General features: G+C 49.7%; 1 protein-coding gene across 4 annotated transcripts in view; it reads right to left on the reverse strand.

The window, feature by feature from the left end:
* Positions 1-22,916, reverse strand: part of MAN1C1 (mannosidase alpha class 1C member 1) — a 148,439-nt gene that overhangs the window by 44,124 nt on the left and 81,399 nt on the right. For all 4 annotated transcript variants that reach the window (XM_025448364.3, XM_025448363.3, XM_025448361.3 and 1 more), the window contains exon 3: positions 498-613. In XM_025448364.3, the coding sequence (XP_025304149.1) occupies positions 498-613 (116 nt within the window). The remainder of the gene's footprint in view (positions 1-497; positions 614-22,916) is intronic.

Genomic DNA, 22,916 nt, shown 5'->3' on the forward strand with positions numbered 1-22,916 from the left:
ATCCTCACAACTAGCCTGTGAATTAGGCATTGTCCTTGTCACTGTCGTCCCGATGCTCCCCATCCTCCTACCTATCTCTAGAGGGCAGCCGAGGGTGGGGTGGGGGCTCCAGGTTAGAGCAGCTCTGAGCAGATAAGCCACTCCTCCCCTCTACATTTACTTCCTCTGCTGTACCTGTTCTGTGTGACAGATTCAGCCCTCGAAGGGACCTCCTAGGCGCCTGGCACCGCAGGGAGGGGGAGGAGGGATCGCTGGCTGTCTTTCCTCCCAGGGGAGAACAGGCTGATAAATACTCATGGGCTGGCCCGGGGTTGGAGTGATCCCCTACCTTGAGGCTGGCCTCGGCAGAGGGGACTACGCAGAGTGCACAGAGCCCCAGTTCCAGGACTGCTCTGCTGTGCAGCGTGGGGCCAGAGTCTCAGAAGTGATAGGGTGGAGCTGCCCACTCACCTTCCAGGCCCCTTTTGGCTCTAACAACCCAAGGGTCTCTGACTCACCACATTCAGGTGGAAGTTCTCTTCAACCCAGGCCTTGGCCTCCTGGAACTCCTCCTGCAGCTCCATGAGGTAGAGGGTGTCAAGGGAGTCAATGATGGTTGCCCCACTGAGGCCTCCTGTAGGCACAGAGATTGAAGGCATGACCCAGGCTCGTTCCTGTCCTTTCCATCCCCAGCCACACAAGCCACCATTCCCTAGGCCCCCTGTAAAGGCCTGGGCAAGCTGGCAGGCCAAGGATGACCCAGGGACAATCCAGGGAGACCCGAGGGCCACCAGTCTTCAAAGGGGAGTCCAGGGGCAAGCATCCCTCTTTCCACCCGCCCTGGGCTGCTTCCTCCTCAGGGCAGCAGACAGTGGGCAGCTGGCTGGGACACCGAGTTCACAGGCCAAACCACTTCCCAGGCCTTAGTCCACTCACATCTGCCAGCAAGTCAACCATCCTTGCCAGCCAGGCACCCACCACTTTTCTGTGACACTGGGGAGAGAGTGAACTGGCATTTGGTTTACAAAATCTTAATAAATATGCCAGTCCTCTGACTTTTCAATTCCATTATTTTATTCTAAGACCAAAAAAAAAAAAAAAAAAAAAAAGATGTTCACAAATATTTATCCAGGAAGGGATTTATTGTAGTACTGTGTATAATGGAGAAAAGTTGGGGGAAAATCTCTAAATCCAACAGTAGGGGGTTAATTATATAAAATGTGGCTCAAACATAAAATAGGACACTATGCAGTCATCCATGCAGGTGAGGTAGACCTGTGCTTATTGGGATCTGTTAAGTGAGAAAATGTAGGTTGCAAAAAAAGAGGAAAAAGCACAATATAATTTCTTTATCGTATGCCAAATGTCGATGAGCTTGCACAGAACTAAGTCTGGCAGGATGTGATTCAATGGTTATCTCCAAGTGCTGGGATTATAGGTGCTTTTTGATTTCTTCAGCTTATGGATTATTTTTATAACCAGAAATGTATTTCTATTTGAAAAAAAAAGAAAAGAAAAAGAAAAAAAAGTTTGGGCAAAGAAACCAAATAAAGGCACAAAGCTAAGATTTTGTGGCCGCTCTGGGATGGTGAGTACAGAAAGCATGAGTTAAGAGACCCGGCCCCTCCACAGGGCCTTAGACTCTTGCCCTGGGAATAAGGGCTGAGATAATGATGCAAAATATCACAGCTTTCCACAACGTGGGCTGGGCAGGAGAGTGATGAGGAAGGCCTCTCCATGTGGCACAACCAGGGCCTGAGTGCAAAATACGGTGAAGGCGGAAAGGAGGGAGAAAGAGATGTGCCTGGGAGCTATCAGGAGAGCTTCCTGGAAGAGGTAGCCACCTTACATCAACTCCTTAAAACTATAGGTAGCAGCAATTTCCTTTAGACACCAGCATGTAGCTTAAGAGAACTGATTGTTTCTTCAGTGTCCTCCTTGCAGAGGCTCAAAAAGCAGTGAGAACCACAGCCTCCACCTTCCCCCAGCAGAGCTCTGGAGCTTGCTAATAGTGCTGAGCCCCTCTAGGGTCTGAAGCATAAGCTTGGGCTTTGTAGGTACCCCTTTCATTCAGAGTTAGCATCTAATCTCCTTAATTAGTGCTTTCCTTACTGCTGCTTGTGTTGACTTTGCAGGCAAAGACTCCCAAAACTCAAACTTGCCTCTCTATGCTAGGCAAGGTCTGATAAAGGGCATGGCCTGGAAAAATGATAGGAGTGAAATCAGGAGAAATGGGAGAAGGATAAGGCTGGAGGTTTTATTTTTCAAGTTTTTATTTATTTATTTGAAAAAGAGAGAAAGAGAATGCATGTACAAATGGAGGGGAGAAGCAGAGGCTGAACAGGGAGCCTGATGCAGGGCTGGATCCCAGGACCCTGAGATCATGACCTGAGCTGATGGCAGATGCTTCACTGACAGAGCCACCTAGGTGCCCCATAAGGCTGGAGGTTTTAGAATCCACTTCCAGAAGCAGGGACATCCCAATCCAGAGTCAGGCATCCCAGGATGGTTTCAGTATTGAGGCTGAAGTGAATTTCCAGAATGTCAACCTCTCCTTCACTGAAGGATTTGGTAGGAAAACACTCAAAGCCAAACACAGTTGATCTTTCCTGGTTTATGCTGGCTGCTTCCCCTGTGCGGGCCAAAGGCTGAATGGGAAGGCTTTCCTGTGAGGTAAACAGGTAGTGAGGCACAGAAACACTGATGTGTCATAGATGCATAGATGCTGAGATGCACCTGGCCACCGTGTGCCCACCTGGTGTCTGTCTTCTTGGCTCTGACGCCTATAAACAAGGCCTCACACTTGATGTTTTAAGGGCCTGGAGGGATTTTTTTTTTAAAGATTTTATTTATTTATTCATGAGAGACACAGAGAGAACTAGAGACATAGGCAGAGGGAGAAGCAGGCTCCCTGCAGGGACAGGGAACCTGATGCAGGACTTGATCCCAGGACCCTGGGATCACGACCTGAGCCAAAGGCAGACACTCAACCACTGAGCCACCCAGGTGTCCCCGAGGGGATTTTTAAGATCCCATTGCCTTGCCCCTAAATTTCATAGAGGACCCCCAGAGAGGGGTTGGGACGTGCCCAGGATTAGACCAAAGGAGAAGAACCCAAGTTCTCTCAATGCCCTGTCAAAACAGTCGGATCTGATTGCTAACCCTGCCCCACCTGCAAGGGGCAGGAGGCTGCTGTGACCAGTGAAGGCTTGAAGAGAAGCCCAAGGCCAAGGGAGACATGGCCCAGAGTATCTGATTTCCGAATCCCGCCCTCGGCTGCCTGGTGTTTTCACCCCACGCACCCTTCTTCCCTGGGCTGAGCCTGAGCCCGGAGGCCCCAGGGCCTAGGCTGGCCCAGGAGGGCAGCCAGGGCTCCTGGCGACCAGCTCTCCTCCCCAGATGCCTCCGAGGCACCGCTGAGAAGCCGCGCACTGAGGGATTTCTTGGCAGGGTTCCGCCCTGCTCTCGGGTTCCTCCATCGCTCCTCGCTCCTCGGTTGGTCCCTCACCCCGGCCCCCGCAACCACGCAGCTGGGCAGCCGGCCAGCAAGGCACTTATTGGAAAGCCTTTCATTTCAGGCCAGAGGTTGCCCAGGGGCCAGGCTGACCGAGAGAGAAGGCCCGATCCTGAACTGAACTCTATCTGCACCTGCAGCCAGCCTGGGGCGGGGGACACGTGGACACACGGATGGACACACACACACACACACACACACACACACACACACACCCTTCTTCAGTGAACAGGCACAGGATCTGTACTCACAGACCCAAAGGGGGACAAAAAGTCAAGCAGCCAGCTTGGCCCTGAGGCAGCTTCCAGGTTGGCTTCACTCTCCCACCTCCAGCTTTGAACCCTCACTGTGCACAAGGACCGCCCCCGCCCTTCCTGCGGGGCAGGAGGCAGTGAGGTGTGTTACAGAACACAACCCTGGGTTCAAACCCCAGCTTGAGCCAGCAACGTATTTGCTCTAAGCGTCAAAGTTCTCATCTGTAAAGTGAGGTAAGACCACTGGGTTAGGTCCTGGGGAGCCAGTGCAGGTCCCTGAGCTGGGATAAACGCATCACAGACGTGCCCGGCCTTTCTGACAAAGACCCCTGTATGTGCCTGGCACAGAGCAAGTGCCTGCTAAATCAGTTCACTGTTCTTAGTTCTGGGGTCCCGTAACCTACTTTGAATCACTGGCCTAGGTCAGGGAGATGTGGGTTTAAGTTCTGGTTCCGTCACGTATTAGTTGTGTGCCAAGGCAAGTCACTGTATCTTTCAGAGTCTCATGCTCCTCATCTTCAAAATGGGGATGACAGCAGGACCTACTTCATAAGGCTGCAGGGGGGGCTACATGGGGCAGTGGATAGGAAGAAGCTGGTGCTGATGCTGGGTACATGTTAGCTTACCCCAACACACAGAAGCGTGGCCCTCCTTGCCCCCAACTGGCCCTGGGCAGCCCCTCCGCAAGCCTTCTGGGGTCACCAAGGCCCTAGGGAGCTCTTGCATCAATGGCCCCTCCCACACTGGCAGTGTGGCATGAGACCTTTGGCCCAACTTAACGGAAGTGTCACTGGGTCCCACCTGTGTCTGCTGCTGAGCCATCAACGCCCCTGATCCGGGTGTGCATCTCACCTCTCAAAGGGTCTTCCTGCCTCTGGGACGCCTGCCCTTCCCCTCAAATTTACCCTGCACACTCTTGCCTAACCTGTCTTCCTAAAACCAGATCCAACTGTGTCCCTCCTCAGCTCAGGAAGCTGCAATGGTTTCCAAGTACCCATGCAACAAGGGAAGGGGTGAAGCTTCTGGGTCTGACGCCAAAAGACCTGGCTAATCTCATCTCCCATCAGGCTATGCTTCCTGGACACGTGCTGCATGCTCCTGCATTCATACCTTTGTGTCTGTGCTCTCCTCTGTCAAAAAAACTGTTATGTGCATCTGGGCATACTCAAAGCCCACAGGTTCTCAAAGGTCTGCCTCTCACTGGCAGCCTTCCCTGATTGCACCCAGCCAACCTCCTCCGCGGAGGGAGCTCCCAATCATGCACCTATCACTCCTGCTCTGCCTGCATGGTGGGCTTTTGCTCACCTTCTAACAAACTGTGAGCTCCTTGAGGTCAAAGGTTCCCACTGCCTCCCTGTACCTCATCTCCAAACAGCCCTGAAGGCCAGAGCCCCCAGCCCAAGTGGGCCACTCACATTCCCTGTGGCCGCTTTAGATGCCCCAATTTCTGTGACTCTTCTGTGGACTGCTAGGAACTGCGTCCCCCTCCCTCCTCCTCCCGGGGCAATCTAAAACCCGCTTGGTGCCACCTTGCTCAGGAAGCAACTCTCATCACCACCACTGTGGTCTACATGAGGTTCTTTCTGCCCTCCCTTGACCCTCCTCTCCTGAGAAAACTTCACCAGCTCCTCTAGGGCCCACGCCGTAGGCCCCTATTCTGTGCACCCCCATCTCCAGGACAAGTGCTGCCCCACTTCCCTCACCACTGTGTAGACTGTCAGTCTACACGTCTCCGTCCCTCTGTAAGAGCAGGGCTCTGGTCTGCATCAGACTAGCCACCAGGCTGTTCTGTCTCTGACGGCCACCCTCACTCTCCCGGGCATCGCGTGCACTCTGAGCCGACACTGGTCTTCAGGATGCCACTCTTCCTCTTGTCTTTCCTTCTACCCCTGCCACTAGGCCTTCCCAGGCTCCTCTGCGGCTTCCTCCTGTTCTCCAGATCTCTCTGGAAAGGCTCTGTGGTTGGGTCTCTCCTCTTCTCTGTCCTCTCCATTCCCTCAGTGACTCACTACCGGGGCTCCCAGATGCCAACTCCCAGCCTCCCCTCTCACGTAGCCCCTGCTTGTATTGCCACTGGGAGGTCACAGGTGGTTCACATTTAACCTGCTTGCCCAAATCTGTTCAACCACAGAAGTTAATGCCAAGCCCTCCTAACAAGAGTGGTGTCCTTGCCTCTGCATTTCACCTCCCCATGTCCCATCCTACAGCGAATCCTGGTCTAGACTCCACCCACTTCTCACCTCTGTGCTCCCACCTTGGTCCAGCCACCTTCTTCTCTTGGATTTATTCCAAGAGCCTCCTAACTGGCTCCTGGGCTTCTACCCTTGCACTCCCCACCCACACCTCCACCTGTCTGTCCTCAATGTGGCAGCCAGAAGGATCCTGTGAAAATGCCAGTCCTCACATGCCACCCCTCTGCTCAAAGCCCTCCCATGGCTCCCATGGGACTCAGAGACCCTGTGATCTGGCCCTGGCTTCCACTCAGCTTTGTCTCCACCCCCCCACCCCCACTCCTATCGTGTACTGCTCCTAGAGCCCTCCAAGTCTGCTCTGTGTTAGGCCTCAGCAGTTTCCATCACTCCCTCCATTGCTTCTCCCTCACCTCTTTATCCTCCTCAGGACCTTTATCTCAAGACATTATATGTGGACCTATTTCCTTGTTACTGTTTTCTCCTAAAGGAGCATAGGCTTCTGGAGGGGAGAGTCCTGTTTTGTTCACTGCTGTCCTTTCCTGCCTTGAACACTTTCCAGCATTTGTGAATAAAAGGTCCTTTACCCTGGGTGGGGAGGGTTTGGAGCGAGTTGTGGCTCATTCACAGTTCCCAGGGCCTAGCTACGGTCTGGCACCCAGAAGTGTTAAAGGTAAATGTGTTGGGTTCAACAGACTGAGCCCACCAAGCAGGTGTCTGTGGTGACCACACTCAAGGCAGGTTAGCTGTCTGTTCCAGGGGCTCATGCCAGTAGACAGAGGAGAGCCTGTCACCAGGCTGAGGCCAGATCAGCCACGGTGGCTGACTGCATGTGCACCACGGTCCTGTGTGAAGCTATTTGTCATGCGTGGGTCAGTTTCTACTAAAGACTGGACCCCAGCTCCTGTCACCTCCTCCCCTGGGGCTGCCTGGGTTTGTAACCCCTCTCTTGACTCTGCCGTATGATGAGGTTTTTATGTAAGGTTACATTAGCAAAGAGAAATGGGTCAGGCTGGCCAACATAAGCTCCAGGAAGAACATTTAGAAGGAAAAAAAAATCACCCAAAACATAGCCTATTACCACAGTATCCCCAGAGCCATACTCAGGCGGTTGCATTTAATTTGATGACATAATCCACAGAGACTTTTCTTAATCTGTAAAGAAACAACGCAAGTGTTTCTTTCTCAGCTTCCAAAGAAACCAGGGTGGCTGCTCTTACTTCCCAGACTCTGCTGACACAGTGTATCCCACCCCAGGAGAGGGACTCCTCCCACGGCTCCTCTCCTTCAATCTGGTTGGACCTTTGTCCAACAGAATAAACCAGAAGGGATGATGCGCTAGTTTCTAGGCCCAGACCTTAAGACACCGCCAGTTTCCAGTTCCTGTCCCTTGGAACGCTGGCACCTGGAGCCAGCCACCAAACTGTGAGGAAGCGCCAGGCAGCCAGAGAGAAAATACACGGAGAGGCCACGTGTAAGGTTTCTGACCGCCAGCCCCTCTGAGCCCCCAGCCAACAGCCAGCGTCAGCCCCACACAGGTGAATTAAAAAGCTTTCAGGTGGTTCCAGCCATCAAGTTACTCTTCGAGCCTTTACAGCTGAGGGCGCAGACATGGTGGTAAAGTGATAAGCTGCCCTCATTGTGCCCTGTTTGAGTTCCTGACCCCCTGAATCTGTGAGCATAGTAAGGTAATTGTTTTAAGCCACCAAGTTTTGGAGTAATTTGTTACGCAGGAGTAGCAACTGGAATGTTCCGTCATGGGGGTTTCTAGGATGATTGCAGTGATGCCCCCACTACCCCAAAGCACATTGTTTAAAACCGCACCATCTTGTATGGTGAGATCTTCTGGGCGCATGAAATCCTTTTAGGGATAGGACCTCTGCATTTCTTTCAGGTCTGGGACAGGTTTTTTTTTTTTTCTTCCCTCCAGTAATATTTTTCTTGAATCTTCCCATGATGGCTATTTCCTGATCACATGAAGTTGTGTTCAGAGGATGTGTGTTTCCAGGCAAAGGTTTCTTAGAGCCTCTTAAGAGACTAAGGATATTTTTTAGGAACTATTCCTGGCACTCAACAGAATGCTCTTACTAGAGGTGCTTCAATAAAAGATGATCAGATCTGACCGTGCTATTGCCCCAGTCACATTCAGATCACTGGGCACGGGGTGCTGGGTGCCTGTGGGCCAGGCCTTGGCAGCCTCTCCAGCTGCTCTGCTGCTCCCCATGCATGTGATGCTCTATCCAGAGGAGGTCACTAGTAGCTCCCCAGGGTGACTGCTGACACGGGTCCCTATGCATGGTATACCTTCCCTTTCCAAACTGGTTTGGTGAACACCTACGCTTTTGTCCTGGCCTTGGCTTGAGCCTCCTGTCTTCGCTTTAAGAATTCCTGAACCCCAGGATGCCTGGATGGCTCAGTGATTGAGCATCTGCCTTTAGTTGAGGGCGTGATCCCAGAGTCCCAGGATCAAGCCCTACATTGGGCTTCCCATGGGGAGCCTGCTTCTCCCTCTGCCTATGTCTCTGCCTCTCTCTCTCTCTGTCTCTCATGAATAAAATCTTTTTTTTAAAAAAAAGAATTTCTGAAAAAATAAATAAAATAAAATAAAATAAAATAAAATAAAATAAAATAAAATAAAATAAAATAAAAGAATTTCTGAACCACCAAGCAGACCTGACTGTTCCTCCTATGACAGCCTGCCCCGTTCCACTGCAGGTGCCTTGGTCGCAATACTGCTCCCACCACATAGCAAGTGCCTCTGCATCCCAGGGGTGGTGGCCGGACCTGACTTCTCCCAGAGGCCTTGGCATCCATCTGCAGCCCAGGCACAGAGAAGGTGTGAATGAATGAATGGCTGGTGGAAATGCTGAAAGCACTTTCCTGGAGATCCCAAACACCTGACAAGGCCTTCGGCCTTGGAAAAAACACACTCTACACCACAGTGGCCAGCTATCCAAGGAAAACACTGTTGCAGGGACAAAATGGGTGGTGGCAAATGTCACAGCCCTGGTGGAACTAATGGCTTCCTCCAGCCTTTGCAAACAGATGCCACGCTTTGCTGCCAGAGCTAACTGGAGAATGTTTGCTGTGGCCGACCGCTGAATGAGGCTCAATGTGACCAATGACCAGACACAGTCACTGAAATGCTCTCCTGGACAGGACTCCCCATTGGAAAACAGGGCATGTTTTAAAAATGTTAAGGTTGTATTTGTTTTTAAGTCAGAGCTGAGAGTGCTGTCTGACTGAGAAATGTGTATTTTAAAACTTCCTCAGACAGTGCTGGGGATCAAATTTGGAATTGCTTTTTAACTCAGAATGTCTCTGAGAGAAGAAAAGGCAATGGAGGAATTGGAGTCCAGGGTCCTACGATGATACTTCCAAAGTCACACAGTGGCTGAGCTGCTCAGGGCAGAGCTGTAACCAGGCACCACCTTCCAGACCATGCGACGTAGGCTTGGTTCTAATCCTAGCTTAGTCCCTTCCCAGCTGTGTGATCTTGGGAAACTGACTTGACCTCAGAAAAATGGAATGATAAGGTTTTCTTTTTAGAAAGGTGTGGCCAATTCAGACAAATGTATACAAGGGAATTTGATAGACCCAGCACACCATCCCTTAGGTGCTCAATGCAGAGGAGGCCATACCGGGCTGGCAAAGCTAAGACCCCTTGCAGACCCTTGGCCTCTTTGGCCCTGAGGAAAGAATAGCATGGCTTTCGTGCCAGGCAGGCAGGAGGCATGAGCCCTCAGGAAGGCAGGATGGAGCAGGGCAGGCTGTGGCATTCTCAACACACTTCTTACCTCACTGAGCAGGGAAAGAAAAGCCAGAGTCTTCTGGTGCTCACCCCTGGAGATATTAAAGTCCAGCTGCAGCCCTGCGCAGCTCCTGAGTCCCTCCATAAATTGGCTTCTACCTGGCTTTTACCTGTAAGAGGATTACGCAGTACCCTCCTCCCTCTACCTCCATGGGAGAAGCAAACATCCCCAGACCATCAACCTTGGTCATGTCCAAGTAATTTGCTTTGGTTTCATGATGGGTGGGGAATTAAACTGTGCCGTGATTTTAGGCTTGCCTGTGAAACTTGCCAATGGATTAGCGGACATGACTTGAATGGGGGTTTGAAATAAGCCTGCATGGTTGGGCTTGCCCTCCTGTGCGCCCACCTTTCACTGTGAGAAGAACAAATCTCAAACAGCCGCTAGTCCAAGAACAGTGAGAGACAGGGAGAGCGGACTGGATCCAGCTGAGCACAGCCTAGAGAAAATGAACTCCAGCCTATCTGCAACCGCATGAATAAGAAATAAATGCTTGGGCAGCCTGGGTGGCTCAGTGGTTTAGTGCCGCCTTCAGCCCAGGGCCTGATCCTGGACACCCGGGATTGAGTCCCGTGTCGGGCTCCCTGCATGGAGCCTGCTTCTCCCTCTGCCTGTGTCTCCTGCCTCTCTCTCTCTCTCTCTCTCTCATGAATAATTAAATAAAATCTTTTTAAAAAAATGCTCATTGTTATCTGCCACCATTGTCCACAGCATTATTTTGGAAGAGGCCAGTGATCCAGTGCCCTTCCAGCCCGATTTCTTACTAGTCTTTTTATGTTCTCCACATTCCAGCTAGACTACTGATTCTCTGTGGTCCCTTCTTTCTAGGTTTCCAGCCCATTACTCAAGCTGTTATCTCTGCTTGGAACGCCTCCTCTTACCCCAGATGTCTCTACACATTTCTGAATCCAATGTCTACTTTAAGTTCTAGAGAGAATGCTGTTGCCCCCATGAAGGCATCCCTGATTTCCCCCCATCTGGACCTGGGGTTGTGCTCCTCTGAACTCTTTTATTAAAAGAATTTCTTTCCACTTTCATTATGGTAATCTGTGTCATCTGTGTCCTTTTCTCAAGTCCAACCCTGGGTGGTGAGTATCTTTGGGGCTGAATTTAAGCCTGGTTAATCTAAGCTGGACCAGGCCCCACAGAGCCATGGCACCTCCAAATTTGCTGAAGAAATGGATGCCATCTTCCTATGGCCTCATTCCCAGGTTAGGAAGCCTTCCTGATAGTCAGTGGCCCTCATCAGAAGCTGCTCCTGTGTGGTGTGAGGCACTGGGGGGCAGAGACCAATCCCATGACACCCTGAGGTCTTGGCCAAGGGCTGGCCCTCCACTAAGGTTTGCTTGTGCAATGTGGAGTTCTCCTAGATGCCAACCACAACCCTTTCCTCATCAGAGGTAAACAGAAATAACTGCAGCTAGCACTGGCCAAGCGCTCGCTTCATGTCAGGCATCGTGCTATACGTTTCATAAACATCTTTTTTTAAACCTCGTGACAACTCTGTTACTGTCCCTCCTTTACAGATGAAGATCAAGGCTTCAAGGAATTAAGGTGCTCGCTCAGGATTTATTTATTCACCCCAAACCACATTTCTGAATGCTCAGGATGTGCCTGGTAGGGAAGCACAGTGGGGAGCACACAGTCCTGATCCCCATGCTCAGAGAGCTGCAGGTCTGGTGGGGGAGGATTGCACCAACCAGGTGTCACACAGACAACATCCAGTTACAAAGTAATGTCTGTGATAAAGGAAGAGAGGACAGGATCTGAGGCCAGAACAGGGGTGGCATTTGAGCTGAGGCCTGAAGGAAGCACAGGACAAAAGAGGGGGTGGGGCATGAGAAGTAGAATGCACAGCAAAGAGAACAGCGGCAGGTGGGGGAAGTCTTGACATGTTTGTGGAGCAGAGGAGAGGTCACATGCAGTGAGGAAGAAGGGCAGTAGTGGGAGCGAGGGGGTGGGGCCAGGCTACACAGACCCGGGGACTCAGGAAGAGGCCTGGATGGCTTAGGGACCTGATCCTCTGGCTGCTGTGTGCAGAGTGGCTGGGAGGGCGACCCAGCGGGGATCCCTCTTGGTTAGCGAGCACCCACTAGTCACTTGTGGGTGGGTAGCAGAATGGCAGGGAGCACCTGGGCTCATGCTCTGAGACCGTCGGAGGGCCGCTGGCGATGCCCCCAAGCTGGGGGGCAGCTGTTCACCAGTCCAGGAACAAGAAGAATTAACCCTGAGTGCAGGGCAATGTCAGCCAGTGGCCTCATGTCAGCCCCATCAGGGGAGCCCCCAGCTGTCCTCCCAGGCCCAGAGGCACAGGGTCACAATGCCATCTTGGATATATATCGTGGCCACACAGAGCTATGCATTGATTGTGGCAAACACATCCTGGGGACCAGAGCCAAGAGACGCAGATGCGTAGCTCCGATAACAAGATGAAGGATGATTTTTAGAAAAGGGAAACGAAAGGAAATCAAAGAGGCCCTATTCACCCCAAGAAATAGACACGTGGTAGAGGCAGTGCTGGGAGAGCCTGGTACGTACGGAGCTAAGCTCCAGGGCAGCATCCTCCACTTGCTGGGATGGCTGAGCTGGCAGGGAATGGGCTAGAAGAAGGGTTGAGCCTGGAGCTACACTTACTGGCTGCCTCAGTTTCCTCATCTGTACAACAGCAGCAACAATAACTCTACTGTGCAGAACCATCCCAAGGGTGAGTGATCACACAGTGCGTGTAAAATGCTGGACTCACAGCTGCCCACATGGGCCCCAGCAGAGACAAAGTAACAGCTATCAGCCCGTGTAGAGGCGGACACCCTGCTGCTGAGCACCCGCAGGCAGCACCTCTTTAAAGCCTCCAACCACCCTACAAGGAAGGCACAGTTCATGTCCCCCTTCCACAGATGGGGAAACCAACGTTTCGAGTTGTCATGAGAATTTCCAGAGGATGATGAAGGGTGGAATCAGGGTTCAACTCAGGCCGTCTGCTTTGGAGACTCTGCACTGCATTGCTGTGCCACCCAGGCTAGACTCAGAGGGTCTGAGAGGATCCCAGGGAGGTGCCCATTAGTGTTAAGACTCCCAGTCCCCCTCCTCGCCTGTGGGCTGGAGCGATGCCCCAGAGGTGCTAGGCATTGCCCATGTGTGAAGAGCTGGGTGCCTCTCCCTGCGGGAGGCCTGCCCTGACACAGATCAGCCTGGCACCCTTTTCTCCATGAAGCCTTCTCAGGTCCCTCTAGGGGTGACGCTTTCTCCCTGCCCCATTATGGGTCTCACCACTAATCAGCTACCCCAGGCTGACTCACAGGAGGATCTGTGTTTGTCTGTCTCTCTGACAGGCCGAAGCCCCAGAAGGCAGAGATCCTGACCATATTCACCATAGGAGTCATCAAAGAGTCCAGTATAATGCTGGGCACTCAGGATGTTCTGTGTAAATATGGACTGAGTTAACCTGGAGAACTGAGAAGGAGCCAGAGTGAGCATGACCAGAGGCCTGACCAGGTGACCCTCTCCCCCTCGAGCCTTTGATGGGCCCACCTGATTCACTCCCAGCATCCAGGGAAGAGGAGGGGACCGACTCGCCCCACTCTATTGACCAGGCACCTTCCCTTTCTTCGTTCCATAGGCTCCTTCTAGAATCTAACAGAAGCCACACCACCCCCTTTCCTTAACTGAAAAGATACTGTACACATTTTACACAAAAAGTAATGCAGGCTTCCCCCTGCCAGACTTATCTAATGTTAACCACCTAATGAGGTGAGGGGCACAGATTTTTATTTCCTACAAAGGATGGGTGAGGAAATTATTTTGGAGTTAGGCAGGTATAGAGTCAAATCTTACCTGGCTATTCCTAGCTGTGTGACCTCTGGTTAGCTACTTCACCCACATGAGCCTCAACATCCTCATCTGTGAAATGGGGATAATGTCAGATAACACACATCACTAGAGAGATGGGCATTAGTGGGTATACAGGCAGAGGTTTTTTTTCTTTAAATATAAATGGGCTGTAGGGGGTGCCTGTGAGTCACCCTTCATTTGATGGAATTTGGTGTTTTTAGAGGCAGTAGTGATAACGGAAAAAGCACAGGTTTCCGGTCAAAATGTTTGAGGCTTGGCTCCTATATTACCAGCTGTGTGGCCATAACCAAGTCACTTAACCTCTCTGGGCCGTGAGTCTACATCTGTCAAAAGGGACTGATAATACCCCGGTCTGAAGGTGTGGGCAACTTGGATAAGGCATAGAGCCTGGCAGAAAGGGGGAGCAGGAGGGGGAAGGTCTGTGCACGGCTGAGTAGGGAGAGGCCCCTCACCTCTGCCCACACCCACCTACTCTGCATGCCTGGTGTGACAGCCCTGCGTAAAAACTGCCTCTGTTTTGGATCTTGGGGCCAAAGCAATTCACAAATGCAGCAAATACGCCAAGCCCAGAAGACAGCTCTCCCTGCTTCAGAGAAAACACATAGTTCAATTTCCTAAAGATCGAACCCCAGGAGCCTTTCAAGGCTTTCCTCGAAGAGAGCAGTTCTCGGAACTCGGGAGGTGCCACCCTTGTGCGACTGAACAATTAAAGCCTGGAGTATTTGTCATTTTCAGCAAAGGTTTGTGAGAATGACCGAGAAAATGGAAAAAATCTGATTTCAGCGGCATGGTTTTCAGAAATATATGGTAATCCATTTTTGTCAAACCGCAGAAGGCACAGCTCAAATCATTAAAAAGCCATCGTAGTTAATCATGCAAAGAGAAGGCTGGTCTATGTCTCTCAGATCATTTTCAAATGGTTTCAGGTTAACTTTCAAAAACTGACAGGCAAGCAGGGAGGGGATTATGACAGACAATAACTTGAGGAATTTCTGGTTCTGCTTCTCAGTGGAGGGCGAGGGATTTATTTGAGAGAAAATCGCCACCCAGACTTTGGCATGGTGGTGGTGGGGATGGTGGTGAGGGAGATTCCAGAATGGATGGGCCATGACTAGGGCCAGCAGGATGTCTGCAGCCGCTTTCTCAGAAAGACAGCAGATTCATGGCCAACTATTAAGTAAATGAACAATGATGGTATATTGTGACAGGTGCTAATAAAAGGCAGGAGTTTAGCCAGTGGTTGTGTCAGCTGTGAGCACATGTACCTGGCTTTGGAATCTGCCTGCCACTTACTGGCTGCGTGACCTCACACAAGTTCCTGTCTCTCTCGGAGACTCCTCGTCCATACAATGGGATGCCCGTCTCAGGGGCTTGGCAGGCTGTGAACGAGTTAATTCCTATAAAGCCTTTTATACAGTGCCTGGCACACAGTAAACCGTTAGTGAAAGCTGGCTAAGCAGCTAGCTCACTCTGCTGAATGGGGCCTCCTAGACAACCTTTGATTTGGATCAGGAAGGATGAGTAGAAATCTGCAGGGTGAAAAACTGGAGGAAAGACACTCAGGCAGAGGGCAGAGGATGTGAAAAGGCCCCATAGTAAGAGGCTGGTCGGGGGGAGCACAGCATGGTGGTGGGGGGGTGTGGAGAGGAAAACGCTGTAAGCTAACGTGGAGCCTTCCTGTGGGGGCCTGTGAATGCCAGACCAAAGGGCCTGGACTCTTTTGAGAGGGCTGTGGGGAGCCACAGAGGTGTGTCAGCAGGGCAGGCCCTTGGCAACTGTGTGGATTAGAAGCTAACTGAAGGGCCATGGGGAGGCAGTGGAAAAGGCTGGGACAGTGCAGTCCAGGCTCCTTGCAGGGTCAGGGACATCCTGTGTCTTCTTCCAGTCTTGATCCATGTTGGGCACTTGCTGACCTCTATGTGACCACTCTCCCATCAAACTCTGATCCAGTGTTCCCAACCTCTGTTCCAGGAAAACACTGTGTCCTAGACCCAGCAAAGATCACACTCCCCTTCACTGGTGCAGAGCCACCATGGGGAAACTGCTGCTTAGTAGGAAATTGTATGTCCCACCCTTCTGCATTTAGGTGGGGCTGTATGACCAAGTTCTGGCCAATGGAATGTGGGCAAAAATTACATACACCACTCTGAGGCTGCCTCATCCAGCTGTGGGATGCTCCGTGGCCAAGGTAACCTTGGGAGTAACAACCTGAAGGTGACAGAGCCTCCATCACCTTGGGACCCTATGTGATCCTGAGGAACAGAGCCCCTTCCTCCTTCCATCAATTTGACTTTACATGAGCAAGAAATAAATGCCTCTTGTCTCAATCCATTGAGCTCTCTGTGTTTATTTATTACAGCAGCTAGCATTACCTTAAATAAATATACACACTAAATGGAATGATCTTGGACACGTTATTTTGCTTCTCTGAGCCTCAGTTTCTTCCATGTAGATTATTACGAAGGTCCAATAGGACAAAAAAATGTGAGTGCTGCTTTGCAAGCAGGGAAGTACTACAGAGGTGCCCCTCATTGCTGGTGTTATTGGCTTCTGTCTCTCCAAGAGCCTGAAGGAGAGGGGACTTTGCACAGACCCTGCTGAAGCAGAAGAAATGTAGCCAGGGGTTTGGGGAAGCTCTAGGGAAGGGGTCAAGGTCCACTAGGTTTTAGTTCTGTCCTGCACCAGAGATGATCCCCAAATAGCCGAGCGCCCCAGGGGAGAGGGCTGGAGCCTGGCTTCCATCTCCTGGCAGCCCCCCTGGGAAGAAGTCAGCCCAGCCTTCTGATGACTTGTTCCAGCCTCTCACAACTCATTAGCAGGAAATTGCATGCCCTGCCAAGAAGATGCACGCCTGATTTTTCAGACATGTCAGGTAGACACTGTTATCAAAACCCTGTCATGTCTCCACACAGCCCCCAGTCTCCTGCTCTGGTGTCTTCCTGCCAGGCTCTGTGCTCAGGACACATGCTTGCTGCCTTTGAAGATCTGAGAACCTTGTGTGGCTGAAAGTTCTGCCAGCCAGTCTGGCTGGGACCCAAGGCTCCGGATAGAAGCCCGCATCGGTTGCTAAGGCTCCCTGTCTATCCCGCTCCTCCTAAGCAGTCCCGTACTCCCAGACCAGACTGATGCTGAGACCCACAGACGACAGGAGAAAGGCCTGAGTAATATGTGATATGATGAGCTGGATCTGGCCATCCCCAATTTTAGCAGGACCTTGGTTATTGCATGTCCTTTAGCTGAGGGGGCCTCCGCTTGCACAGCCTGGGGCAGGGGCCCTGCTGCCTGTTTCTAGGGTAGGTGGGTGCAGACCAGACCATCTCCACCTCCTGTGTTCTCACCAAGGCCCATTTGCTGGCTCTGGCTGGGGGCTTCGAGGAGCTCTCAAATCATCTAACAGAGTAAAACCCCTCTATGCCCTGGATTAGGCTCCACGGAGAGACAGAAAAGAGATGACAGGGACAAAAGCATTCATTTTCAAACTCTTCACACACAGCAATGCACCTGCTTGATCCTTCCACCCCACGGGGTGCCATCACCCTGATTTCCCTGAGGAGGAAACAGGCCCATGGAGATTAACAACTGGCATGCAAGGCTACTCAGTCCACTGGGCAGCAATGTGAGCTGGGTCTTGCAGCCCCCGCCATAGCCACAGCCACCTGTTCGTTATGTCCTGCATGCTGAGTGCTAAACAGAACATTTTATTCAGCTCCACGGCTGAGGAGGTTATGTTCTCTCCACTGCCAGATGACAAGGCTGAGGCTTAGCGAGGTTGAGCAACTTGTCCAAGGTCACACAGCACATCAGCTGGAACCACAGTGTCAGCACTCTTACCCTACACTAGTTGTTTCCCCAGGAAGAAGGGTTCCACCTGGGGAAGGCAGGGAAAGAGGCTGTGAGGTCCTATCAAGTGACAGAGCAGGATAGAGAATTGTACCCATTCTGTTACACACACAAGTGCGTACAGAGCAGACAGGGTGGTAGATAGCAGGTGGGTGCCCCACAGTGAGGTGCAGCCTGGGAACTTCTGTTAGCTTGCGGTCTTCCTCAGCTGGATTTTCTTCTCTAAGGACAGCTGAGGGTTAAGGTAAAGAGGAACCAGGTGGGTGCAGGTGTGGTGACTCAGCCTCTTCTTGGCCCTGGTAGCAGAGGGTCCTCCCTCCCTTTCTCCAGGTAACCTCTCCACCTTACCACATTCCAGACATGCTTTGATCTCGGGCAGAGAGCCAAGGAAACCAGTGACCACTGATCTGAACACTTAGAGCTTTTGAAAAAGTGAAGACTTATTAGGAGGGGCCCTGAAGCAACAGTTACAGCCCAAGCAGCATTAGGAAGGCTCCCATGTCTGCAGTCTTCCCATTGTAGGTGCTTAGGCCAAGCAGTTGGCCTCTAACTGGGGAAAAATTAGAGAGGAAGACAAACTATGAAAGACTCCTAACTCTGGGAAACAAGGGTTGCAAAAGGGGAGGAGGGTGAGAGGAGGGTAACTGGATGACAGGCATTAAGGAGGGCACGTGATGTGATGAGCACTGGGTGTTATACTATATATTGGCAAACTGAATTTAAATTTAAAAAAAAGAAAAAAAGAAATAAAACTAGGTGTTTTTCTGAAAATAAATAAATAAATAAATAAATAGCCCTTGGTGGACCTGGTCCTGCCTACCTGGGTTGCTCATTACCCACGTTTCCATTTCATGCTGCAGTCATACAATTCAATGTGCCATACCACCAAGCCTTTGCCCAGGCTGGACCGTCTGCCTGAGAATTCCTTCCCTTCCCCTGCCCTCCTATCTTAAGTTCTAGGTAATGCACATCTGTGGTTCTCAATTGCCCTGAATCCATCCCTCAGGTTTCAGATTATTCAGTCTCCCTCAAAAGTCATGTATTTTAAAATTTCTATTAAAACAAACACTTTAGGAGAATCCTAGTACTCCTAGCAGGGAGAGAGGAACTGAAAAGTGAAATGACCCAAGGACACCCCACACACCTGTGCTCTCGGATGCCTTAGCACAGCCTATGAGGCCCTTGGTGACCTTGCTCTAGTTGCCTCTGCATGTCCTCCTGAGCTCTCACACTGCCATACCCTTGCATATGCTGTGCCTTCCACCTACAATGCCGTTTTAGTCCTTCCTGCCCAGGAAGTCCAGCTCAATGTTACTGGCTCTATGAAGTTCCAGAGGTAGAATCAGGAGCTCCTTTGTGCTCCCTACACTTTGCACATCACAATTATGTGTAGATCCTTCCCTGTAGACTATTTTGGGGCAAGGGACACCACCAGCTCACCTGTGCATCTCTAGCAGCAGCCCAGGACTGGCCTAGAAATGCCTCATGAATGAATGAATGAATGAATGAATGAGCCTCTTTTACTGAGATGCCAAGATGACTAATTCCTTACCTCCTGTGGGCCTCCCCTCTCTGGTCACAAAAGGTGCAAACTGTGCTCTCTGTCTTCACACCACATTGGTATTGACCAGAGTTAGGCTTTAATAGTACTTTGACAAAAGGCAGTGCCCATGTTCATTTTCCTTGGCTAATTACATTTCCCAATTGAAACACTTATCTCTGGGTTGGTGTTAAAGACATAATCAGTTTCTAGAATGGATTAAAAAGAGGTGAGAAGCAAGAAAATAATTAAGCCAACTTCTGATTGAATCAAATAATTAAGCAGATTAAATCGGTTGCCTGTGATCTACAGCCCCAGCCTATGCCTGGGGAGTACATCTCTCTATCGGAGAGATAATTTCTGATTGTTTTAGAGATGGAGAGCCTATCTCCCAAGTAGTAAGCAAAGGAATGACTCTGTCAACTGAATACAGATCAGGGTGGCAGGACCCCAGGTTCCCAGTTTAGGCAATGTACTCTGGGTTTAGTAGAAAACTCAACAGTAGGGGCACTCTGCTCCAGAGCCAGGCCTAGACAACCATGGCAGAGAGGCTTCACCAATGGCCCCAGTTCCTCATTCCATGTTGTGTTAGCACCCTTTGCCTCTCTGAGTGTCTGACCCTGTCCTTTTACTCTGGCCTCAGCTATGCAACTAGCTTTAACCAATGACAGCAAACGTGATGTGAGTAGAGGCTTGAAGAAGTATTTGCGTGTTTTCTCTTGCTTTCTTGCCCCTTGGCCATTGCCATGAGACCATTCCTGGAGTAGCCTGCTGAAAACGGAAGACAAATGGAACAGAGCTGAGTTGCCTAGTTGTCCCAGTCAAAGTTCTCCTAGACCACACTCAGCTGCCCCCAGACATGAGGGTGAGCCCATTAAGATCAGCAGTCACTGAGCTGGCTCAGCCAGAAGCAGCTGAACCCTGAGGACCCTCATGCTAAATAAACACTTTTTGTTGCATGCCAGTGAGGTCTGTCCAAGTTTGTTAGGCAGCATCACTGTGGCAATACATAACTGATACAGTTGATGATGCTGAGGCTCAGCGGACCACACAATTAGCAGTGCAAGAGATTGTGGTTAAAGACAATAGGCTAGGTAAATGCATTAACCTCTATTTCTCCTATGAAACTCCACTAAAACAACAGTGTGAGAATGTTTTAAAGGTATCAATCCACAAGGACAAAGCAAAGAGAGAAAAAGACAACCGCAACAAAGTTCTGGCAGCTGGAAAGGAGAGAGATGCATAACACTGACTTAGCAAAGCCAAGAAAGCAGAAGCTAAGCCATGATGCTGAAAGCAAACAAGCACCAGGTCTATATCAACAACCCCAATGGCTCTGGAATTGGTGACATCAGGCATCTCTGGAAGTGAAATAACAGGAGGATTTGTTTAAAGTCAGCTTAAAGGCAGTAAGACCCCTAGCCTCCCCATAGCCAAGAACATATCCCCTTCTCACTCCAGCAAAACTAGAGCTTGAATCATGAGAGGGAGTAGGACAGAGGTCCTGGGACTGTGTGATACCTGGAAGAGGCACAGAGCCCCTTCCTGAGAGCATGAGGTTAGGTGAAGGTTTCTGGACTATCCCACTGTTCCTTAGCCCTCTTACCCACATGACTCTCAACAAGCTAGAACTAGGAGTCCACCCTCTAGGTAGGTGAATAGAAACACCCCTCTGCAGAGTCTGACTAGCTCTAGAAAGCAAGAACCTATATCAAGAGGTCCCCTGTCAGATCACCCTACAATGAGTCATTGGCCAATAAAGCCCAGTCACCACACTGGAGCTTCAACCATCTTGTTTTCCTCCCCACACTTAACATGAGCACACAACAAGGGATCCCCAAACATTTGTGGAAAAACTAATATGTGAGCTGGATGTACATACATATATAAGCAAATAGGAAAAGTAAATTTAGGGGACACAGAGGCTCTGCAGGAGGAAGGAAACTACACAGAATAATATCCTCATAGAGACAGGTTGCATCCATGAGATAAGAAAGGTATATTCAAAGTAGAACATTCACAAAATAAAACAGAATTCTTGGAATTAATACACAGTTTGACAATAGAACTAAAAAGCCAATAGAAGAGCTGGAATATAAACTTGAGGAAATTTCCCAGGGTAAAACTAAAAAAAGTTTTTTAAGTGGTGAAAGGGGGAAAAAGACAGAAAATAGAAGAAAAATAAGTTTAGAGGACCAACTCAGGAAGCCTAACATCGAAATTACAGGAATTTCAGAAATGGAGAAAATGGAGAGAAGAAAATAATCAAAGAAATAGTTCAAGAAAACGTCCCAGAACCAAAGGATATGGTTTGCATACTGAGAAGGTCCACTGATTTCCCAGCATAATGGCTAAAAAGAGATTCACACCAAGACATGTCATCATGAAATTTCAAAACATGATCAGGTGTCAGAATGACATTGACATTAGACTTATCAGGAGTGCTAGGAGACAGAAACAAGGAACCCATTTCAAAATTCTGAGTGAAAATGACTTTCATCTTGCAATTCTTTACTTAGCCCCTTAGCAATTAAGCACGAGAGTAGAGAATGGAGTCATTTTCTAATTTTAAAAGTTTCAAATATTTTGGGATCCCTGGGTGGCGCAGCGGTTTGGTGCCTGCCTTTGGCCCAGGGCACGATCCTGGAGACCTGGGATCGAGTCCCACGTCGGGCTCCCAGTGCATGGAGCCTGCTGCTCCCTCTGCCTGTGTCTCTGCCTCTCTCTCTCTCTCTCTGTGTGACTATCATAAATAAATTTAAAAAAAAAGTTTCAAATATTTTACCCTCTCAATTCTCCCCAATGCACTCTTGTCCAGGAAACTACTGGATGGGGTAAACCAAGAAAGATAAAGACAAGGGATCCAGAAAATTGTTTTTTTTTTTTAAATTGAGGTTTTAAAGCAAGAAGGACTCACAGATAACAACATACTTAGCAGTGAAAGGGTGAAAGCCCCCCATCTCCAGGATCAAGAACAAAGACTACTTAACATTGTAGTGAAAATTCTAGACAGGGCAGTTAGGCAAGGGAGAGAAACAAAAGGCATCCACATTGGAAAGGAATAAGTAAAACTATCTGTGTGCAGAGGACTAATCTTACATGTAAGAAATCCTAAGGAACTGGGGCACCTGGGTGGTGCAGGCAGTTAACTCTTGGTTTTGGCTCAGGTGGAGGTCTTGGGGTGGCGAGATCAAGCCCTGTATTAGGCTCTGCACTCATCAAGGAGTGCTTGGGACTGTCTCTCCATCTCCCTCTGCTCCGCCCAAATAAATAAACAAATCTTTAAAAAAAATCCTAAGCAATTTTAAAATCCTAAATAATTAAATAAGCAGATTAAGTCGGTTGCCTGTGATCTATGGTCCCAGCCTGTGCCTGGGGGGTACATCTATCAGAGAGATCATTTCTGATTTAGAGATGGAGAGCATTTCTCCCAAGCAGTAAGCAAAGGAATAAACCAGGTAAGCAACGCTGTAAAATATATCAATATACAAAAATCAAATGTATTTTTATAAAATAGCAATGAAAATTAAGAAAATGATTCCACTTAAAATGGTACCGAAAAGAATAAGATATTAGGTATACATTTAATAAAAGAATTTCAAGGGGATCCCTGGGTGGCTCAGCGGTTTGGCGCCTGCCTTCCTCCCAGGGCGTGGTCCTGGAGTCCTGGGATCGAGTCCCACGTCGGGCTTCCTGCATGGAGCCTGCTTCTCCCTCTGCCTGTGTCTTTGCCTCTCTGTGTGTGTGTGTCTCTCATGAATAAATAAATAAAATCTTAAAAAAAAAAAAAGAATTTCAAGACCTATACACTAAAATCTGGAAAACACTGCTGAAAGAAATTAAAGACAATCTAAATAAGTGGAAAGATGTTTCAGATTTGTGAATTAGAAGACTTTAGTAATATCAAATGGCAATACTCCCCAAATCAATTCAATGTAA

The sequence above is a fragment of the Canis lupus genome, chromosome 2 (assembly GCF_003254725.2).
Source record: "Canis lupus dingo isolate Sandy chromosome 2, ASM325472v2, whole genome shotgun sequence".
Lineage (NCBI taxonomy): Eukaryota > Metazoa > Chordata > Mammalia > Carnivora > Canidae > Canis > Canis lupus.